Source organism: Ictidomys tridecemlineatus, chromosome 12 (assembly GCF_052094955.1).
Source record: "Ictidomys tridecemlineatus isolate mIctTri1 chromosome 12, mIctTri1.hap1, whole genome shotgun sequence".
Taxonomy (NCBI): domain Eukaryota; kingdom Metazoa; phylum Chordata; class Mammalia; order Rodentia; family Sciuridae; genus Ictidomys; species Ictidomys tridecemlineatus.
The window spans coordinates 61,010,988-61,028,402 of record NC_135488.1 but is presented as its reverse complement, the minus strand read 5'-3'; the positions used below and the strand labels follow the sequence as shown (position 1 = coordinate 61,028,402).

The following is a 17,415-nucleotide window of genomic DNA, read 5'->3' as shown; positions in this document are numbered from 1 at the left end:
ACCACTATGGAAAGCAGTATGGAGATTCCTCAGAAAATTGGAAATGGAAGCACCATTTCACCCAGCAATCCCATACTTTGTTTATACCCAAAGGATTTAAAATCAGTATACTCTAGTGATGCAGCCACATCAAGGTTTATAGCAGCTCAATTCACAATAGCTAGACTATGGAACCAACTGAGGTGTCCCTCAGTAGATGAATGCATAAAGAAACGAAGAAACGGTGGTATATATTCACAATGGAGTATTACAAAGCATTAAAAGTGAATACAATCATGGCATGTGCAGGTAAATGGATGGGGTTGGAGAATACCATCCTAAGTGAAGTAAGCCAATCCCAAAAAACCAAAGGCCAAATGTTTTCTCTGATATGTGGGTGCTGATCTATAATGGGGTGAATGAGAGGAATGGAGGAAGTTTAGATAGGGCAAAGGGGAGGGAGGGAGAGGTAAGGGGCAGGGGTTAGGAAAGATGTTGGAATGAGATGGACATTATTACCCTAAGTACATGTATGAAGACACGAATGGTGTGATTCCACTTTGTGTACAACCAGAGACATGAAAAATTGTGCTCTATATGTGTACTATGATTTGAAATGCATTCTGCTGTTATGTATAACAAATTAGAATAAATAGATAAATTTTAAAAAACACTGTAGAAAACAGTGGAAGCTGGTTCTTAATATTATTTGTGAAAATAAGTAATTTGGCTGAATTCCACAGGGCATGCATTCAAAGGAAAGGCACTGTTGAAGAACCTACTCCATGTTTCCAGTCTGGCTACAGCTAGCCATGCTTCTAAATATAGTGGTGTATCAAGCTCTGGCACACAGGGTCACAGGTATAAGCAGACAACAAAAAGCTATGACACTGTGTAGAAAGTTGCAAAAGCTGTGAATCCTGGACAACATGCTGTAATTATTCAAATTCAACCCAAATACCTGTAATTTCATAAATAATAACACTGTATAGAATAATCTTTCCATGGCATGGCTCTGAGAGATAAGAAGAGCCAAAAAGGCTTTTTTGTTTCTATTCTAGGAACGTGGCTAGGAACATAAACAATGAAGTCATGTTGCCTGAATACAAAAGCTCTCCTCCCAAACCCCCAGCTCTGGCTTTGTGGAACGTAGACCATATGGATGCATGACTTGACTCATAAGTCCCAGAAACAGCTATAAATAAGGGTTCCATTATTTGCATATGTGTAAAACCTACAGGAAGTTGGGTGGAGAAGGCAGAGTCAATGTCATCTCATAACTTACAGAGGCCAATTGTAGCATGATTATAAGGAGCTACATCCCCAAAAAATCTCCCAGAAAAAAAGCTCCTCACCACAAAGTGTCACAGCTTCATTATACCCTCACTCTGAGAAGTCCATGTTATTCCTCTGATGGCCACAACAACTCGACTCTTTGATGGCCATGTGGCCTACACAGCTACCAAAGAGAAAAAGGGCACTCCTTGCCTTCAGATTCCCACCTGGAAGGGAGGATACCAGGGATTTTAACCCATACTGCAAAAAGGAACCTATGTTTATGATGAGTAAATTACAAGGAAAGTTTTTTTTAACAACATTGTAGTGAACAATTTGTTTTGAATGAATTTTCGTCTAGTGTTAAAATTTACATATGTAGCTATGTATATTAAAATTCTATATTAATTTGGAAAAGGAAAAGAAAGCAAAACCAGTATTCTATGGTGAATTTAGATTTCTGAAAGAATACAGAATTAACTTTTGCTTACCTTTTGCAAAGGAACTTTGAAAGCAATGAATCCAGTCTCAGGCATCCTCTGTCCAACTGGGAGGTGGTCTTTCCACCTAGTGGATATGTTTTTGGTTAGTCAAACTGTATGTTAGCCTTGTCTCCCTGAACAGAATAAAGGCTTCTGGAATACCACAGTCATAGCCCACAGAGCATGTCCCTATTCTCTGCTTCTCATTCTGCCACTTATTCATTCCTGCCTGATAGTAACCCTTCTTCCCATTTGCCCATCTGGAAAACAGATCCAAGGCAACAGAACAAAGGTTTCCAGAAAAAAGCAATATCTAAAATCAGATGGTCAGAACTTCTGCATCCCTGACAAAAGCTAATACCAGCATCAAATACTGAGGTGTTATTAAAACAAATACAGGACAATAGTTTAAATTCAATTCTTTCACTAAACATGATGTTTTCATCTTCATACATCTGATAGTATCAAATTCAGTCGGTAGAGAACTTAAACTTTATGTTTGAAAACTCTTCCAAAGAAAAGGGACTGTGAACTTCTCTTGAAAATACTAGGAGTCAACCCTGAAAAGTAATATTTGTACTCACTTCTATAGTACAAGTTAAAATTAAGTATAGTTAATTCAATATATCTGAAGCACAGAAAGTCAAGAGAAGCAAGAAATGGGGCTGGAGAGGCAGAGAGGATTCCAGACCATACAGGACCCTATAGACCATGTAAGGAGATTCCTTTTATCCTCAAAATAATCCTTTACTCTGATGTCTATGAGAACTATGAACTTCTTCCAGTTCCATTTCCATTTCAATTTTTTGTAATGACCTATTTAAAAGATTTCTGCAAAAAACATACTGGAAGAATGAAAAGAATAGATCTATGGACACCACTGGACTCCTATGCCATAGGTCAGGCAAGACCTGCATTATGATGTTGAAGGAGATTCAAAAGCTAGCTGATTCAAAAGATATTCAGGAGATCAAATGAAAGGGACTTAATGTAAACTTGGAAAGGAGGAAGGAAGCTTTCAAGGTGTAAACCGGTTCACTGCAAATATGAACAGAGTCTCAACACTAACCATCTGGATTACAGGAAGATCTCTCAGGTGACACTTGTTAGGAAGCTCCAGTTTGCCTTCGGTGATTCCTGAAAATAATGGAAAAGAACTTTACAAGACTGGTCTTACTCCAGGTACTGAGAAATTCATTCAAATTTATTTTCTTATTTTATTTATTTATTTGGTACAGGGATTGAACTGAGGGGCCCTCTGCCATATCCCAAGCCTTATTTTGAACTCTCACTGAATTCCTTGGCACCTCTCCACATTCTCTTCTCTCAGCCTCCAGAGCCACTGGGATTACAGGCCTGCTCCACCGCCCCCCAGGCTCAAATTGAAATCTTTTTACTCATATATTCTGTGGTTCAATTGAGGAGGGGGTTCCATTTGGATGATCAAGGAGCATCCCCAACACCAAGTCCCGCCTCAAAGTACTAGTAGACCCAAGGAGCAATGGATAGAGCCTTCCCCTTTTAAAAGGGTGGGCGAATTCACAGACTTCTACAGCTTCTTTCAGCTTCTGTGAGTGGCACAGGCAGGGTCAAAGTCTCTAATCCCAGCTTGGTGCGTGTGCCAAGCTCCTGGCAGCGACAGTGAGAGGCTAAGATACAAGACATGGAGCCCACGCCCAGAAGCTAAGAGCCAGAAGGGCCATCCCCAGCACCCAGGGCATATTACCTTTTCGCGATGCGGTTTCCATCTTTCCTCTTTGCTGAGAGACGTCCAGAAAAGTCGGGTGCCCGGCCCCAGCCACTGCGGCCATGACGCCATTGATTAAGGTGGGCGCTGAGAGGACGTCCACCCAATGCCAGCGGGTCAAAGGGTCAAAGACTTCAGTCAGCTCCTGGGTGCCAGAACAAGATACCGGGTAGGAAGAGCCTCCCTGGCACCTACCCACACAGTGCCAGGCGTGTTGCCACTGCGCCTGCGCCACCGCCCCTCGTGATGGAATCACGGGCTGGTTTGCTGAGTCGCTAGATTGACAAACAGGACTTTGGCAGCGACAGCGCCATCTATGGCCGGAGGCCTGTAGCGCAGGTTTGTGAGTTTCTGTGAGCACTGAGTTCAAATGGTACAGGACCTGCAATAAAAAATTAGGTCCCTCTGCACCCAGTTCCTACTGTATTCTTTGAGATGTGACCCAGTGTTTACATTTACATTTTGTGTATCTTATAGAAATATCTACTTTCACATATCTGTGTATCCTCTACTTACATTAGAAAAGCTTAGGATACGTTCTCTACCATGTGCTAAAATATTGATTTTTCTCCATTTATACTTAGACCCAAGTTTTTTAATGACCATAGAGCATTGCATGGACTATAAGTAACATAACTGAAAGTAACAGCGTTTATTTCACCGGTCCCATGTTGAAGGATCTCTAGTTATTACAAACTTTTGTTTTAGGTTTTGGTCTTCTGTTACAGACCATGCAATGCAATATCCTTACACATATGTACAACTATATCTAGAAATAGAAATACCTAGAAAAAATTCTAAAATTAAGGATACACAACTTAAAATTTAGAAGGATACTGCTTAATTGATCTACCAAAATTGTGTCAACCTACACTCCTATTCATAGACAGACTTTTACTGGGTTACTATTTCATAACATGCTAAAGTAGGTAACTCTTATGTTTTAGCAAATACCAAAAACAAACCAAAACTGAGAGACTTAATAGTGCAGCTCAGTGCAATATGTGCACATACTTATCAGGCATCAGGACTCAACATGTTAGGAAAACTCTGAATTCAACTACAAGTAGAAGAGCAAAGAACAGTGTGTTTCAAGACAGAAAAAAGATTAAACCATAGATAATCATGATAGTTATAGTATTTAAAAGTAAATTTTACTTTTTTCTTTCTAATGTTTTTAAGCACCTTACATGTACTGTTATTAACCTTCACAATTTCTGAGTTGGGTAAACTGATGGTCAGAAAAGTCAGTTATTAAATGATTGAATGAGTGAAGGAGTGGGCAAAAAGACCACATTAGCTTTAATATTTGGGGAACTGTCATATTCCAACCAATTTTCAACTTACAAGCATTTACAATTCTGAAATTCCACCCATAATTTAAACTGGGTCCATATCAGTAGGCTAGAATGAATAAATGGTACAACTGTTATAAAAAGGATAAAATATGGCACAATTTTCTCAGAAATTAGGATAGGAATGTTGGTCTTACATTTTAAGTTTTCAAAAAGACAGAAGTAGGGCAACAACAAACTCAATTATAGTTGACACAACAAAATCCAGACCTAGGCAAGATAGAGTCTCCAGGAAGTATGGGAACTGGCAAAGAGTAGGCCTTGGAGAGGGGTGGTTCCAACAAGGGGTAAAAGAATGTATTCACGAATACCTAGTACACTAGAATGGAAAATAGAGACAGGAGGAAGGGATATTTGCAGCTACAGGTAAGTAGCTGACACTAAAAAAAATGTGACAGTATCTGGTAGCTCCTACGTACCATATAGAGGCTAAAAGATTTCAAGTTTTTAAGAATACCAAAAAGAGAATATGGAGAAAACATGGAAGGGCATCAGGGATACAAGGTATGTGCCCAAGATGAGTCTCAGCTATTGTGATCAGCACAAAATGCAGGAATGGGATTGTCCCTGGGACAATACCCTCAATATAAAAACTGAGGGTTTAGGTCAGGGAAGGACTTGAAGCTAAGTTCCAGAGTGTTGGACTAAAGCTCTTTAGTACTTCTGACCACATTTTAGCCTTGTTTTAGAGTTTATGATGATGCTGAGACTACAAGCTACAATTGAATTATGAAGAGAAAATATTTATCAGGCCTGGAGACCAGGAGAGGAAAACAGCATTTAGCTAACTATAAGTGTATATTGGACCTGAATATTTTAGGATGTACAAATTCTATTGCTCTCAGAAATCATCTTACCATATGCTATAAAGTTTGATCTGGAATGTACCTAAAAGCTTAGTCTCCAGCTTGGCACTAGTGGGAAATGGTGAAACATTTAAGAGGTGGGGAGACAGACGCTGTCTCAAAATAAGATTTTAAAAGAGTAGCTGGTGATAGCTCAGAGTGATCCTGGATTCACCCCCAGCACTGGAAAAAGGGGGGTGTCTAGTAGGAGATCTTTTGGTCATCGAGGACCTAGGCTTCAAGGGGACAATGGGGTACAATACCTCCTCTTCCCCACCCTTCTCTCTCCTTTCCATCCCCATCATGAGGTAAGCAGCTTGTTCCACCATGCACTCCCTTCCATGATGTGCTGCTTTGCCACAAGCCCAAACGCAACACAGCCAACTGACTATGAACTGAAACCTCCAAAGCTGTGAACCCAAATAAATCCTTTCTCTTTATAAGGTGATTATGTCAGGTTTTTTTTTTATTCAGTAACAGAAAGCTAAGTAATATACCACATAACAACCAGTCTCACACCTACCACTTTAACCTGTAGTACCTAAGGATTCCCTGAATTCTATAAGAACACAGGGCATGATCAGGCTTGCAGATACTTATTATATGTTCTTAGTCTCATCTTACATACCAGTTTTACAAAAGTAAGTTATCTAAAGTATGAAACTGAGCTAAATACAATAAAAAGAACCTTGAAAAACTTTACATAGTTCCAGCTATATATTTACATTGTAAACCTTCCACAATTCCTTCTAAAGTAAGAATTATCCCACATACAACCATAAAAAAATCATATTTCATAATAAGCAGTGGAAGAGATGGGAAAATACACCTATTAATGCAATATTTTATCTTTATTATGAGTTTTATATATGAGTATTTATCCTTTATATTAGCTTGTCTTCCTCTGGGCTCTGATATCTTGAGTTGCACACTATCTACTCACTGGATCTAGAGGAGTACCCAGAGAGATCCATCCAGGCTTCCATAAAAGATTACCACCAAGGAAAATGATTAAATCCATAGATTGATTTACTCCCCCAAACCAGCTCAGTCCATATATAAATATAAATCATTAGCAACATAGGCCTGACATACTTCATTCCACTTACAGGAGAAGTTAGTAAAATAAGCACTTTACAGGGGTCAAAAGCAAAAGTAATCTAGGTCATGTTGGGCTGAATACCAGCACATTTAATCCTGAGTGCATAGTATAGCTTACAAAAATGCTATTTCCACATGCATTTCCTTAATTTCCTCCACAAATACATTAGGTCACATTAATACATGATGCTTCAAACATAAGAAAAACATGCAATATATCTTCCAATATTGGATTCCAAGTGAGTTGAAAATCCAGAGCCTTTAAAAGCTCTCTATAGTTTACACACTAATGAGTGAAAAAATGAGATGATATGATATAAAACAAAATAATATTTAAAATTTTTATGTTCATTATATAGAATTCATGGCAGTTTCTGGACCTTGTAGCTATATATATATATAAAATATATATATTTTAAGTGTCTATTACATATTTTTAAATTTATATTATAGGCACTGCGGCACAACCTGTAATACCAGAAACTCACGAGGCTCGCAAGTTCAAGAGCAGCCACAGCAACATAGCAAGGCCTTAATCAACTTAGCAAGACTGTCTCAAAATGAAAACTGAAAAGTGCTGAGGATGTGAAACAATGGTAAATTGCCCCTGGTTTAAAGTCCCAGGACTCTCCCATAAAAACTTACATCGTCTACTTAACTGGCACAAAATGAGACCAAAGAGTGCTGACATGTTTCTTACAAAAAAATTAATGTTAACCTCTTTTTTATTTACCCTCACTTTCCTTCTATTCTCCTAATGTTGTCTTCTAAGGATTCTCCTGGCCTTCCACCCAAGCATGCCAGACAAAGAATGTGAGTAGCCCAAGATTCTACAGTGGCTGTTTGCATGGGAGAGGAAGTCACAGTAACTGCCACACTGGATTCACTTACATAAAAAGACAGAAAGGATCCTCAGTGCCTCTTACAAATGAAAGAGCCTGATGGCAGGATGTCCACGTGACCCAGGGAGCTGTCCACAGGAAATTATGGCTGAAAGAATTACAACCAAATTATAGAACAGGGAAATTTTATGGAGAGCTGGGTCTTCCACCTCTTGAGTGTTTGCTTCCATTGTTCAGAGTATATTTTTCAAAGAATCAGGTCACAGAAAAGAAGAGCCCTCTTATGGAAGTTGGAAGAAGGTAATATTGATGAGTATATGAATGCAAAATCAAAGCTTGTCCATGAAAGAATGTCTACAATGAAGAGGGGTGGGTGAAGGAGAGCAGAAGAGTTACAAGTCCCACCTGGCCCATCCCAGCCCAAAGACAGTAGGATTCAAGGAGAAACTAAAAGAGAACCTTGACCACATTACTCACTACAGGGTGTACTCAAAGAATGTTACCATACTCTTTAGCTACGAAAGGGCTCTTTAGTGCTGAGGTTGTGACTCATTGATAGTGGGATCACCTAGCATGTGTGAGGCACAGGGTTTGATCCTCAGTACCACATAAAAATAAAAGAATAAAATAAAAGTTTTACATGTATCTAAGACTAAAAAAAGCTCTTTTTTTTAAAAAAAATTTTTAGTTGTTGATGGACATTTATTTTATTCCTTTATTTATATGTGATCCTGAGAATTAAATCCAGTGTCTCACATATGCTAGGCAAGTGTTGTACTACTGAGCCACCACCCCAGCCCAATAAAAGCTTTTGAATCTCTTTCTTTCATCCTTAAAAGTAGCAGTAAGTTTACTACTCAGATCAACTTCTATGGTTCCAGAACAACTACACTTACTTACTCTACATGTCTCTTTCTTCCATATCCATGGATATTAACTGTACAGGTAGTATAAAATTATTATATACATACTATTATGTTCACACTACTAAATACACACTAAGACCTACTATGATGTGAAACATAATATATAGCATATGAATAATTTTTAATCAACATTAAGAAAGAACAATGAGAGCTTGTGTTGTGGCGCAGCGGTAGACCACTTGCCTAGAACATTCGAGCCCCTACATATGATACTCAGAACCACATAAAAATTAAAAAACTATTGTGTCCAACTAAAAAATAAATATTAAAAAAAGATAGGACAATGAAATAATTCCCAGAAAACAAAAGTATAGTGAAAATGGGTCTACCATGTGCCTCTTGCAGGGTTTCACCAGTTCAGAGAGCCATTTAGCTTCTATTATACCTCTCCTGTCACCTTCTCCACCCAATCAACTCTCTTGTCATTTTCCCCACCCAATCCCACCTTCTCTTTGGGAGTCTGACCACCCCATTGGCTACTTCATACCTTTAAACGGCCAGTTTTGTGACATAATTCTTCCACCAAACATACTGCCACCTGCTAGAATCTTAGGCTTGCCATGCAGTTGTAAACAAATTTGGATCATCGCAAGTGACCAGTGACCAGTAACCAGTCATCAGAGTGGCCAGTGGCCAGTAAACAGTGACCAGTGAACTCCATACTGGGAAACACGCATTCTCTAGCCTCAGCCGCCCACACATCCTCTGGGGTGGTCTCCTCATCCTTTGTATCTGCAATTGATATGACCTCTTCTCTGACCATGTCAGGTAAGAAAAAAAACTTTTGAAAGTTTTTCATTAGACTTTTCCCTGCCTAAATTTACTAATAGAGTCTGAAGAGCTTAGAATAATAGGGGAACAGATGGAACTAGAAATCTGGATACCTAATTTCACTTTTGACTTTGACATATTCTAGGTATGGAACTGTGAACCATCTTGTACTCTCTCACAAAATCTGTTTCCTCATCTGCTGCATGAAGATAACACACTGGTCCCTTTCTTCTCTAATATTGAGTCTTGAGGGGCATGTTTTTATAGAGGGAAATCAGATTTTGGGGGTGTGTTTGTTTCAACCGAAAGAGAGAAATCCTAGGTGGGGTAGAATCCAAGAGGTTTGCTCTGTAACAGTATCACTCTACCAAGAATTCCAATTCAGTATTTCAAATTTTGACTGTGCTATTAAAAAAAGGGACATTCACATATTTGGGAGTTTTCTGTTTCAACTAGGTGAAAAGAGAAATAGGGAGAGAGGAGCAGGAGGGCAGGGCTGTAAGAAGGCAGATGTTCTCGGGAAGCAATTTTGTGACTGTTAGGGACCAAGCAACAGGAACTCTCTGGAGAAGAAAATATAAGAGGGAGAAGAAAATGTCAGAATAAAAGAGATGAAGAGCATGATGTTCTCAAGAAAAAAGAGGTTGGTTGAGACGGATGTGAAAGAGAAGCAAAGATTTTAAATCGACGCAGAGAGTATAGAGTGAAATCTTAAGTGAGGCTATTTTAGAGAATGTTGGGGTTCATGGACTAGCAAGGAAACTAAGGTTAGAATTTATCACTGGGGAAAGCAGTTTATGAGGAAAGTCACATTTGGATGTTTGGTGTTTTTTTTGTGGCCCCTTTAAACACAGATGACTTTGACTCTTTGAACATGAACATTTAAGAAGTATGTTTTAAAAATGACTCTTCCTTGAAGAGTTCTTTTAAAACATATCTATGCTAAAATGGCTGTATTCAATACATACTTGTTGAATGAATTGTTAGCAAATAATAATAATATTATACAAAAAATATATATACAAAAAAATAATATACCAAAAAAAATGACTCTTCCTCCAAACATGCTAAGGAAAGTGGTTCTAGACAGAGCTGGGGATAAGCATTTTCCATGTCCTATTTTGTTCTGATTTTTAAACTCAGGGATTTCTAAAAATTGTTTTGTTCAAACCTGCATCAGAAGGACATATTCCTTTTTGTGATATAATCTGTAAGGCGGAGCTGTTTTTCATCTTTACAAGCGTTTTCTTTCTAAAACAGACTATATACAGATAGTCATTGATGATTTCTAAATCTAATAATCAAAAGAAACAACTATATAAGAATAAAAATTCAAGCTCACACCCTAATTCCAAGTTTATTTAAGTAATTATGTAAAGACTTTTTGTTTTATCTGCATTTCAAATAATTGTTTGGGGCTGGGGAGTAGGGTAGCTCAAACATTTTTGTTTTAATTTTGTATCAATATAAAGGGAGAAGAAATTGTCAGAATAAAAGACAAAATTTGTTTTAATTTTCTTTTTTTATTATAGTGGTGATGGTTTTCTCAGACTACAAGGACAAGATTTACCTTTAAATTTGATTATACACTAGGCTTCCATGATTTTGTTAAAGCATTTTTTCTGTTATTTTATAACTGAAATGACTATCAGAGAATGTGTTTATATTAATTGAAATATCTACCTAGTGAAATTAATGTCTTTTATTTGGTGTGGGTAATCGTTAGAGGAAGGTAAACAAGCACAGTAATGAAATTACTTTACACTTACTGTTTTTTCTCTAGTATGTACAAAATTTCTTGCTTCCTTAGTTCTGTCCTCCTTCCCTTATTCTTTCCCTCACTCCCTCCATTTCTCTCTCTCTTTTCCTCCCTGCCTTGCTCCTTGTTCCTTCGTTCCTTCCTCTCATTCAATCTTTCTTTCTTCCTTTCTTCTCTTCTTTCCAGTTCTGAAGATTGAACACAGGGTCTCATGCATTATAGGAAAGCATGCCACAACAAGCTATATCTCCAGCACAATTTATTTGGTTTCTCAGATAGGATCTTGATGAATTGCCCAGAGTGACTTTGAATTCCTGGTTTCCTGCAATCCCACTGCCTCAGGCTCCCAAGTGCTGGGACCAGAGGCCCACCACACCATGTCCAGATTCATAGTGGGTTTTGGCTTCGGTTTTCGCTTTTCCACGTGGCTACTCATCTGTAAACTTTTACCTAATTTTGAGGCTTATTATAAATTTTTTTTTGGATATAGATTCTCTGTCTATATGTACTGATGGAAAATTAACTAAAATCATGTCCAATAGTGGCCTGTGTTTTGATTAACAGTATTCACTAAAATCCAAGAGACACATTCACTTTCCTAATATTGTATGCATGGTAACAGACCTTCATTTCTTAGCAAATTTGCTATGCACTCCCTTTTTTCTACATATCCACAAGTTTATTACTATCTAGTCATTCCTTTTAGTTCTGTGCTATTTTCTATTTTTGCTTCTATCTTTCCAGATCATACAGTATCTCTCCCAATATGAAACTTTTTTGTAATATTTATTTATTAGTTGTAATTCTACCCAATACCTTTATTTCATTTATTTTTACGTGGTGCTGAGGATTGAACCCAGGGCCTCGCATGTGCTATGCAAGTGGTCTAATGCTGAGCCACAAACCCAACACCCATATGAATCTTATGTAATATGTCACTTTTATTCATCCATGAATTATCACTGTTGGTGTTGTTATAACAACACTAAAGATGAGTAACCTGAAGCTCAGAAAGTTTCAATTTTTTTCAAGAATCATTTCTTGAGAAACTTACTTTCAGGTAGTCATTTTCATGTAGCATCAGCACATAGGCTTGAAGAGGGAAAAGAATGACACTTAAATTATCATTTGGATGGTAAAACTGAGCTCTAGAAGATCTCATGTGACCTACACAAGCAAAGTGTTCAAGCAAAGTGCACTTTACTATGAACAGAGAAAAAACAAACTTCTGTTTCTCCAGACTTTGGTCTTTGGAACAAGAGTCCTGGCCAGGGAGTAGGTTTCCATAATCTGTTGCTGATTTTGAACAAGTTGATCTTACTTCCCTGACCCTTGGTGTACTCATTTGCTAAGTGGTAATGTTGGGGTTTTCTATGAGTTTAAAAATGCTTCCGTTCTAGGGCAAATTCATGAGTCAATACTAGTGCAGGCTCAAAGGAAAGGTTGGACAGGTAGAAGGATGCTTTTAGGGAACAATGTGTGAAGCAGACCACTTGGGATTTCTGTGCATAATTTGAGAGAAAAAGCAGGAAATCAGAAGAGTACTTTCAGCTATCCTAAATGGAGTTATTTGGGGTATCTCAATGATTATTAGTATGAGGGCCTTCCTGACTACTACAATATTAAGATGACATTGTTCCTCGAATATCTGCCTGTCTCATCAATATTTCACCACCCTCTTCTTCCTACAGAAAATTTCCAAAATTATTTTTTACATAGAACTGCACATTCTCTGCAGCTCTCTCTTCCTGTGGTGACCAATGAAGCTTCCCTGACAGGAAGTGTCTGCAACTTCTCCAGAGCCTCTGCTCCAGCTGCCACTTCAGCATGGTTACTGCCCTCAACCTGTGACACCTCCTTCCAGCCACTCATGGGCAGTGCCTACCTTTATCAACATGCGAGCACATCCATGGTGTCTGGGGTTACTGGCCAGAACCAGATTCCCATGGCACCTGCCTCCTACCCAAGTATTTCTGAGTGGTACATGCCAGGAAGTGCTGAAAAGAGCTCATCTACACACGGGGACTTTAATCTGACTGTCACTGACGAGAACACAGCAGATTATTCCCTGTCTATGACATCCCAGTATGGAAAAACTTCTGAATCCAATATCATGGTCCCTGGGTATCCACCACTATCTGCTAGGCTTGTCCAGGTGACACTAACTCAGATTCCAAATCAGGGACATAGCCTCTCATTACCCCACCAAGAAGGAAGCCAGATCTACTACTATGATCAAAACACTCTGGGGACTCTGCTCTCTAGAGAACATGGCTCCTGCCTGCAATCCTATGGCTCTGTGCCATATGCAGGAAGTAGTGCCACTGCCCCTCAACCAGAAATGGTGACAGTGCTGAAGGAAGTTCAGCCCACAGATGTCCTACCATCAGTCCCTACACCTGTGATCTACTACTCTGTGTCCACTCAAAGTATAGAAGGAACACATTTTCAAGGTGAGTACAAACAGCAAGAAGGGGAAGGGGTGAGATTACCATTCGAAAGGATGGTCCAGTGTTCCGCTGTGATCCCCAGATCCCCAGAATTTTAGTCTTGAGATTTTAACAAAAAACCTTGTTCAGCAGTCCTCATTTTCAGACTTGTAAGATAAGCATGCAGGAAAGCATTAATGGCCTTCCATGCTATTAAGAGACCTCTAGGAGCACACAGAAGGAAGCCACTGTTCACTATTTTTGCACTTCAGTCCATCTATACCACCACCTACAAATTTACTTCCCTAATTTTACTTTGGTCTCTTAGAAAACTACATCAACACATATCAGGGTGTGACAGTTTAATTGTTCCTAAACTGACTGCAGGATTTAACTTCTGTATGTAGAGATGCTATCCAAAGCAGGAGTCCAAAACCACTGACCTTTCACATTGATTTCATGAGCAACAGCTCAACCCTCTCCTAGGTCATGGTGTTAAGTGTTCTTACATTCTGGGGAGTGTAAAGAGAATTGAGAGGCCCCTATATGAGATTGAAAGACTTCATAAAACAGTTTTTCTGTATTTCCCACAGAGGAGACAAGTGCTGTACCAGAAACATATGCTGTCATGGTGATGGACCAGACCAAAACTAAGGCTACAAGGGATCACCTGTAACTAACATGGAACTCTTAACAGATACCTGTCTGTGGTCCTTAAAAAGAGCTAATAGAAATGCTTTCTCCACAGTTGGTGGTTCCCCTGAAAGGTGTGGAGCTGGGAAGGGGGGAGCATCCTACTTACCATCGTCCTTGATTCCTTTGCCGGGATGGAAACTTCCCTAGGGATGGAGGCTTCCTTGGGATTGCAACCTCCAAGTCAGACATTTTGTCTGCCACCACCGCCAGAAATCCCATATGGCTGCAAAAACAGAAAAAGCGAAATAATTGAGAGAAACTCACAATCTGAACTTGGGGACATTTCCATAAAAACTCCAGTCCAGAGTTCTACTGATTTCTTGGCATTGCCCCCAAATCAAAGCCAGGAACAAACAGAGATTAAGAATTTGTGTGAGATTAACACTATGGTCCCAGAGCCGCTAGATGCCTACCAGTTGCCATGGAGAACCAGGATCCTCCACTACTGCCTTTAGGACATCCCTGAAATCCACCAGCTTCTGGCCTCCATTGGTCCTCTGGACCAAGAGGAGAAGCCACATTCTGAAAATATCTATCTAGAAAGAAAAAGCCTGAGTCTTGAGGACCAAGGCACACTTGAAAATGGGATTGAATTTAGCAGTGGTTTTGCAGACCTCACTGTACTTCTGGGAGATATCCACCTTCCTGAGCTTTTCAGTTCCTTGAAAGACTTTAACCAACTTGAAAGTCCCACAATAACAAAATGCAAAGACACCAGAGCCATCATGGTGAATCAGGGGCAGGAAATCACAAGTGCCATAAAGGGTCCTAGTGATCCAGTGAGGAAAAACATAAAGCCTCAGAGTGTCCTGAAGGAACTCCTCAGGCCAAAATGCAGCCAAGGGTCCTAGAGTATGAATTAGGAGCTGAAGTTGCTCACAGGGATGCAGACAGTAGTAGGCCCCTGTGCCCACAGCCAAGCACTCTAACAGCAAAGCTCAGAAATCTGCATCCAGCAGGAACAGCAAGGCTAAGAGGACCAGAGAAACCAACTCCAGGAAAGCCAAGGAGAGGAAGCAGCCAGATAACAAAGTCAAGGCAGAAGAGAAGCCAACCTTGTCCAAGATGAAGCAGAAGAGGAACCAACCTGAGCTTTGCAAAGAGACCTTTAAAAAGCCTCGGAGCTGTCCTGGCATGCACATGCTGGAGTCCGTGCAGGTTTTCCACGCACTGGGGAAGAAGAATGATAAGAACACTGGGGTCTCTTCCTCCCGAGCCCCGGGAAACTCAGGCAATACCCAAGACCTCCGTCCATGCCCAGCTATGAAACCATGGCTGGCAGTTAAGGCTCCTGAGAAAACACAAGTCAAAGCCCAGAACCCAGATATCAGTGCTGAAAGAGAGAGTCCCTCTTCAGCAATTTATGAGCCTCCACCACCTGGGAAGGTTAAATTGGTACCTTTGCCTTTTCTGACCCAGGAGAAACCTCTACCTTGACCAGTAATCAACCGGAGGCCACAGTCTCTGACCTCACGGAGACCTACTGTGGCTTATCCTGCCCAGCCTGGTCCCGCTAGCTCAGCTCAACCCATGGCAGTCAACCAATCCCAACCAGCTACTGCCAACCCATCTTGGATGCGTCCTGCCAAGCCAGCTCAGCCAATTTTAACTAGTGCAACCCAGTCTGGTTTGACCTCTTCTACCCAGCCTAGTGCCCCTCAGTCTGCTGCTTCTGGGCCTGCACCCTACAAAACATCATCTTGCACATGTCTCCAGCGGCAACCCCTTCCCACTGTTGGGACCAAGCCCCAGTCACTACTTCCCAAGCCTCAAAACCAATATCTACTCCAAGACTTTGCCTTACAACCAATTCCATGGAGGAAACCTAATGTTCCTGGGCAAGTAGTATCAACTCCCATCACCAAACAGCAGAGGCCAGAGAGGGAAGCCATGAAGAAGAAGGCTCAACAAGAGCGTGAGAATGCTGCCAAGTACACTGCTTTGGGGAGAGTGCAGTGTTTCATTGAGAGGGAAAGAGAGATGGAGACTTCTCGCTACTATGGCTACAAAATGTAAGAGCTGCAAAGATCAGTGGTGCCACTTAGGGACCAAATAATTTTCCACATGTATATAGATAGATGCTCATTTATTTATTTTCAGATGCTTTCAAAGTTTAATAAAATTAAATAAAGAAATGTAATATAATTCAGTAGCACATATTAAAGAGGTCTTCTGGTACCACTGAGATTTGGTAGTAAAAAAAAAGAGGCCTTTGGGTACTACAACACTACCAAATAGTGTTGCACATATACACATAGAGAGATAGATACAAAATTATTATTCATTTAGACACAGTTCAAAATGTAATATAGTTGAATACAGAAATGCTATAGGATTGATTAATAGGTAAGTAATTGAGATTCTTTATGGTACCATTTGAATACCAAATAGGTTTCCACATACATAGAGAGGGGTACATAGATACAGAGTTATACACTAATAGAATTTTAAGACTTAAGATAGTTGAATAAAGATATGTATTACTATAGTTTGTGAGATAAGTAATAAAGAGACTTTCTGATATGGTTAGGCATTACATAGTTTTCGACACATATGTAGATATAAATTTTTATAAATATGTAGATATGTAAGCACAAATTTATTCATTCTAATACATTTAATACAATTTAACAGAATTTAATGAAGAAGTTTAATAGAATTTATTGATAAAATAGAGTCTTTGTGTTACCACTTGGCTACAAACATTTTTCCTAATAGAGGTATAAATATGTGTCATCCCAATATACTTTTAAAACTTAATACAGTTGAATAAAGAAATGTAGTGGAACTGACTGATAATAAACAGGACTTTTGCACTGGAATGGCTGTTAAGTGTGGTTTTGTTTGGTAGAGGTGGGGATCACAGCCTGCATGAGAAGAAAGTTGGCCAGGATAACAGGGATAAAGCTAGGAATGGGGGAAAAGAGGAAGGCATATGATCCAGCACTAGGAAGGCAAAAAATAAGAGACATGTATGGACTTACCGGAATAATGAGGAATTGGCAAAATGGCTTTCAAATGACACAATGTTTGAAACTAGGGTTAAAAATGATAAAATGTCAATCAAGTTGAAAATGATAGGAGACAGGTTCAGGTTGATCAAAAATCAAACAAAAAAACTCTCTCACGGAGAATGGCCTAGGTCTTATGACCTACCTGAAAGGAATTTTACAAAATAAAATTCAGGGCATATCTCTAGCAAATTTGT

At 39.4% G+C, this 17,415-nt stretch overlaps 1 protein-coding gene and 1 pseudogene across 1 annotated transcript in view; one reads left to right on the top strand and one right to left on the bottom strand.

Moving 5' to 3' along the window:
• LOC110597832 (uncharacterized) overlaps positions 1-9,315 on the bottom strand; it is a 74,184-nt gene extending 64,869 nt beyond the window's left edge. Inside the window, exons 1-4 of the mRNA XM_078027903.1 lie at positions 9,216-9,315; positions 3,463-3,843; positions 2,806-2,873; positions 1,746-1,821 (exon numbers count right to left, since the gene is read on the bottom strand). Coding sequence (XP_077884029.1) covers positions 1,783-1,821; positions 2,806-2,873; positions 3,463-3,843; positions 9,216-9,315 — 588 coding nt within the window. The 3' untranslated portion in view covers positions 1,746-1,782. The remainder of the gene's footprint in view (positions 1-1,745; positions 1,822-2,805; positions 2,874-3,462; positions 3,844-9,215) is intronic.
• LOC101972651 (uncharacterized protein C2orf78 pseudogene) lies at positions 9,314-16,224 on the top strand (annotated as a pseudogene).
• The last annotated feature ends 1,191 nt before the right edge of the window (positions 16,225-17,415 follow it).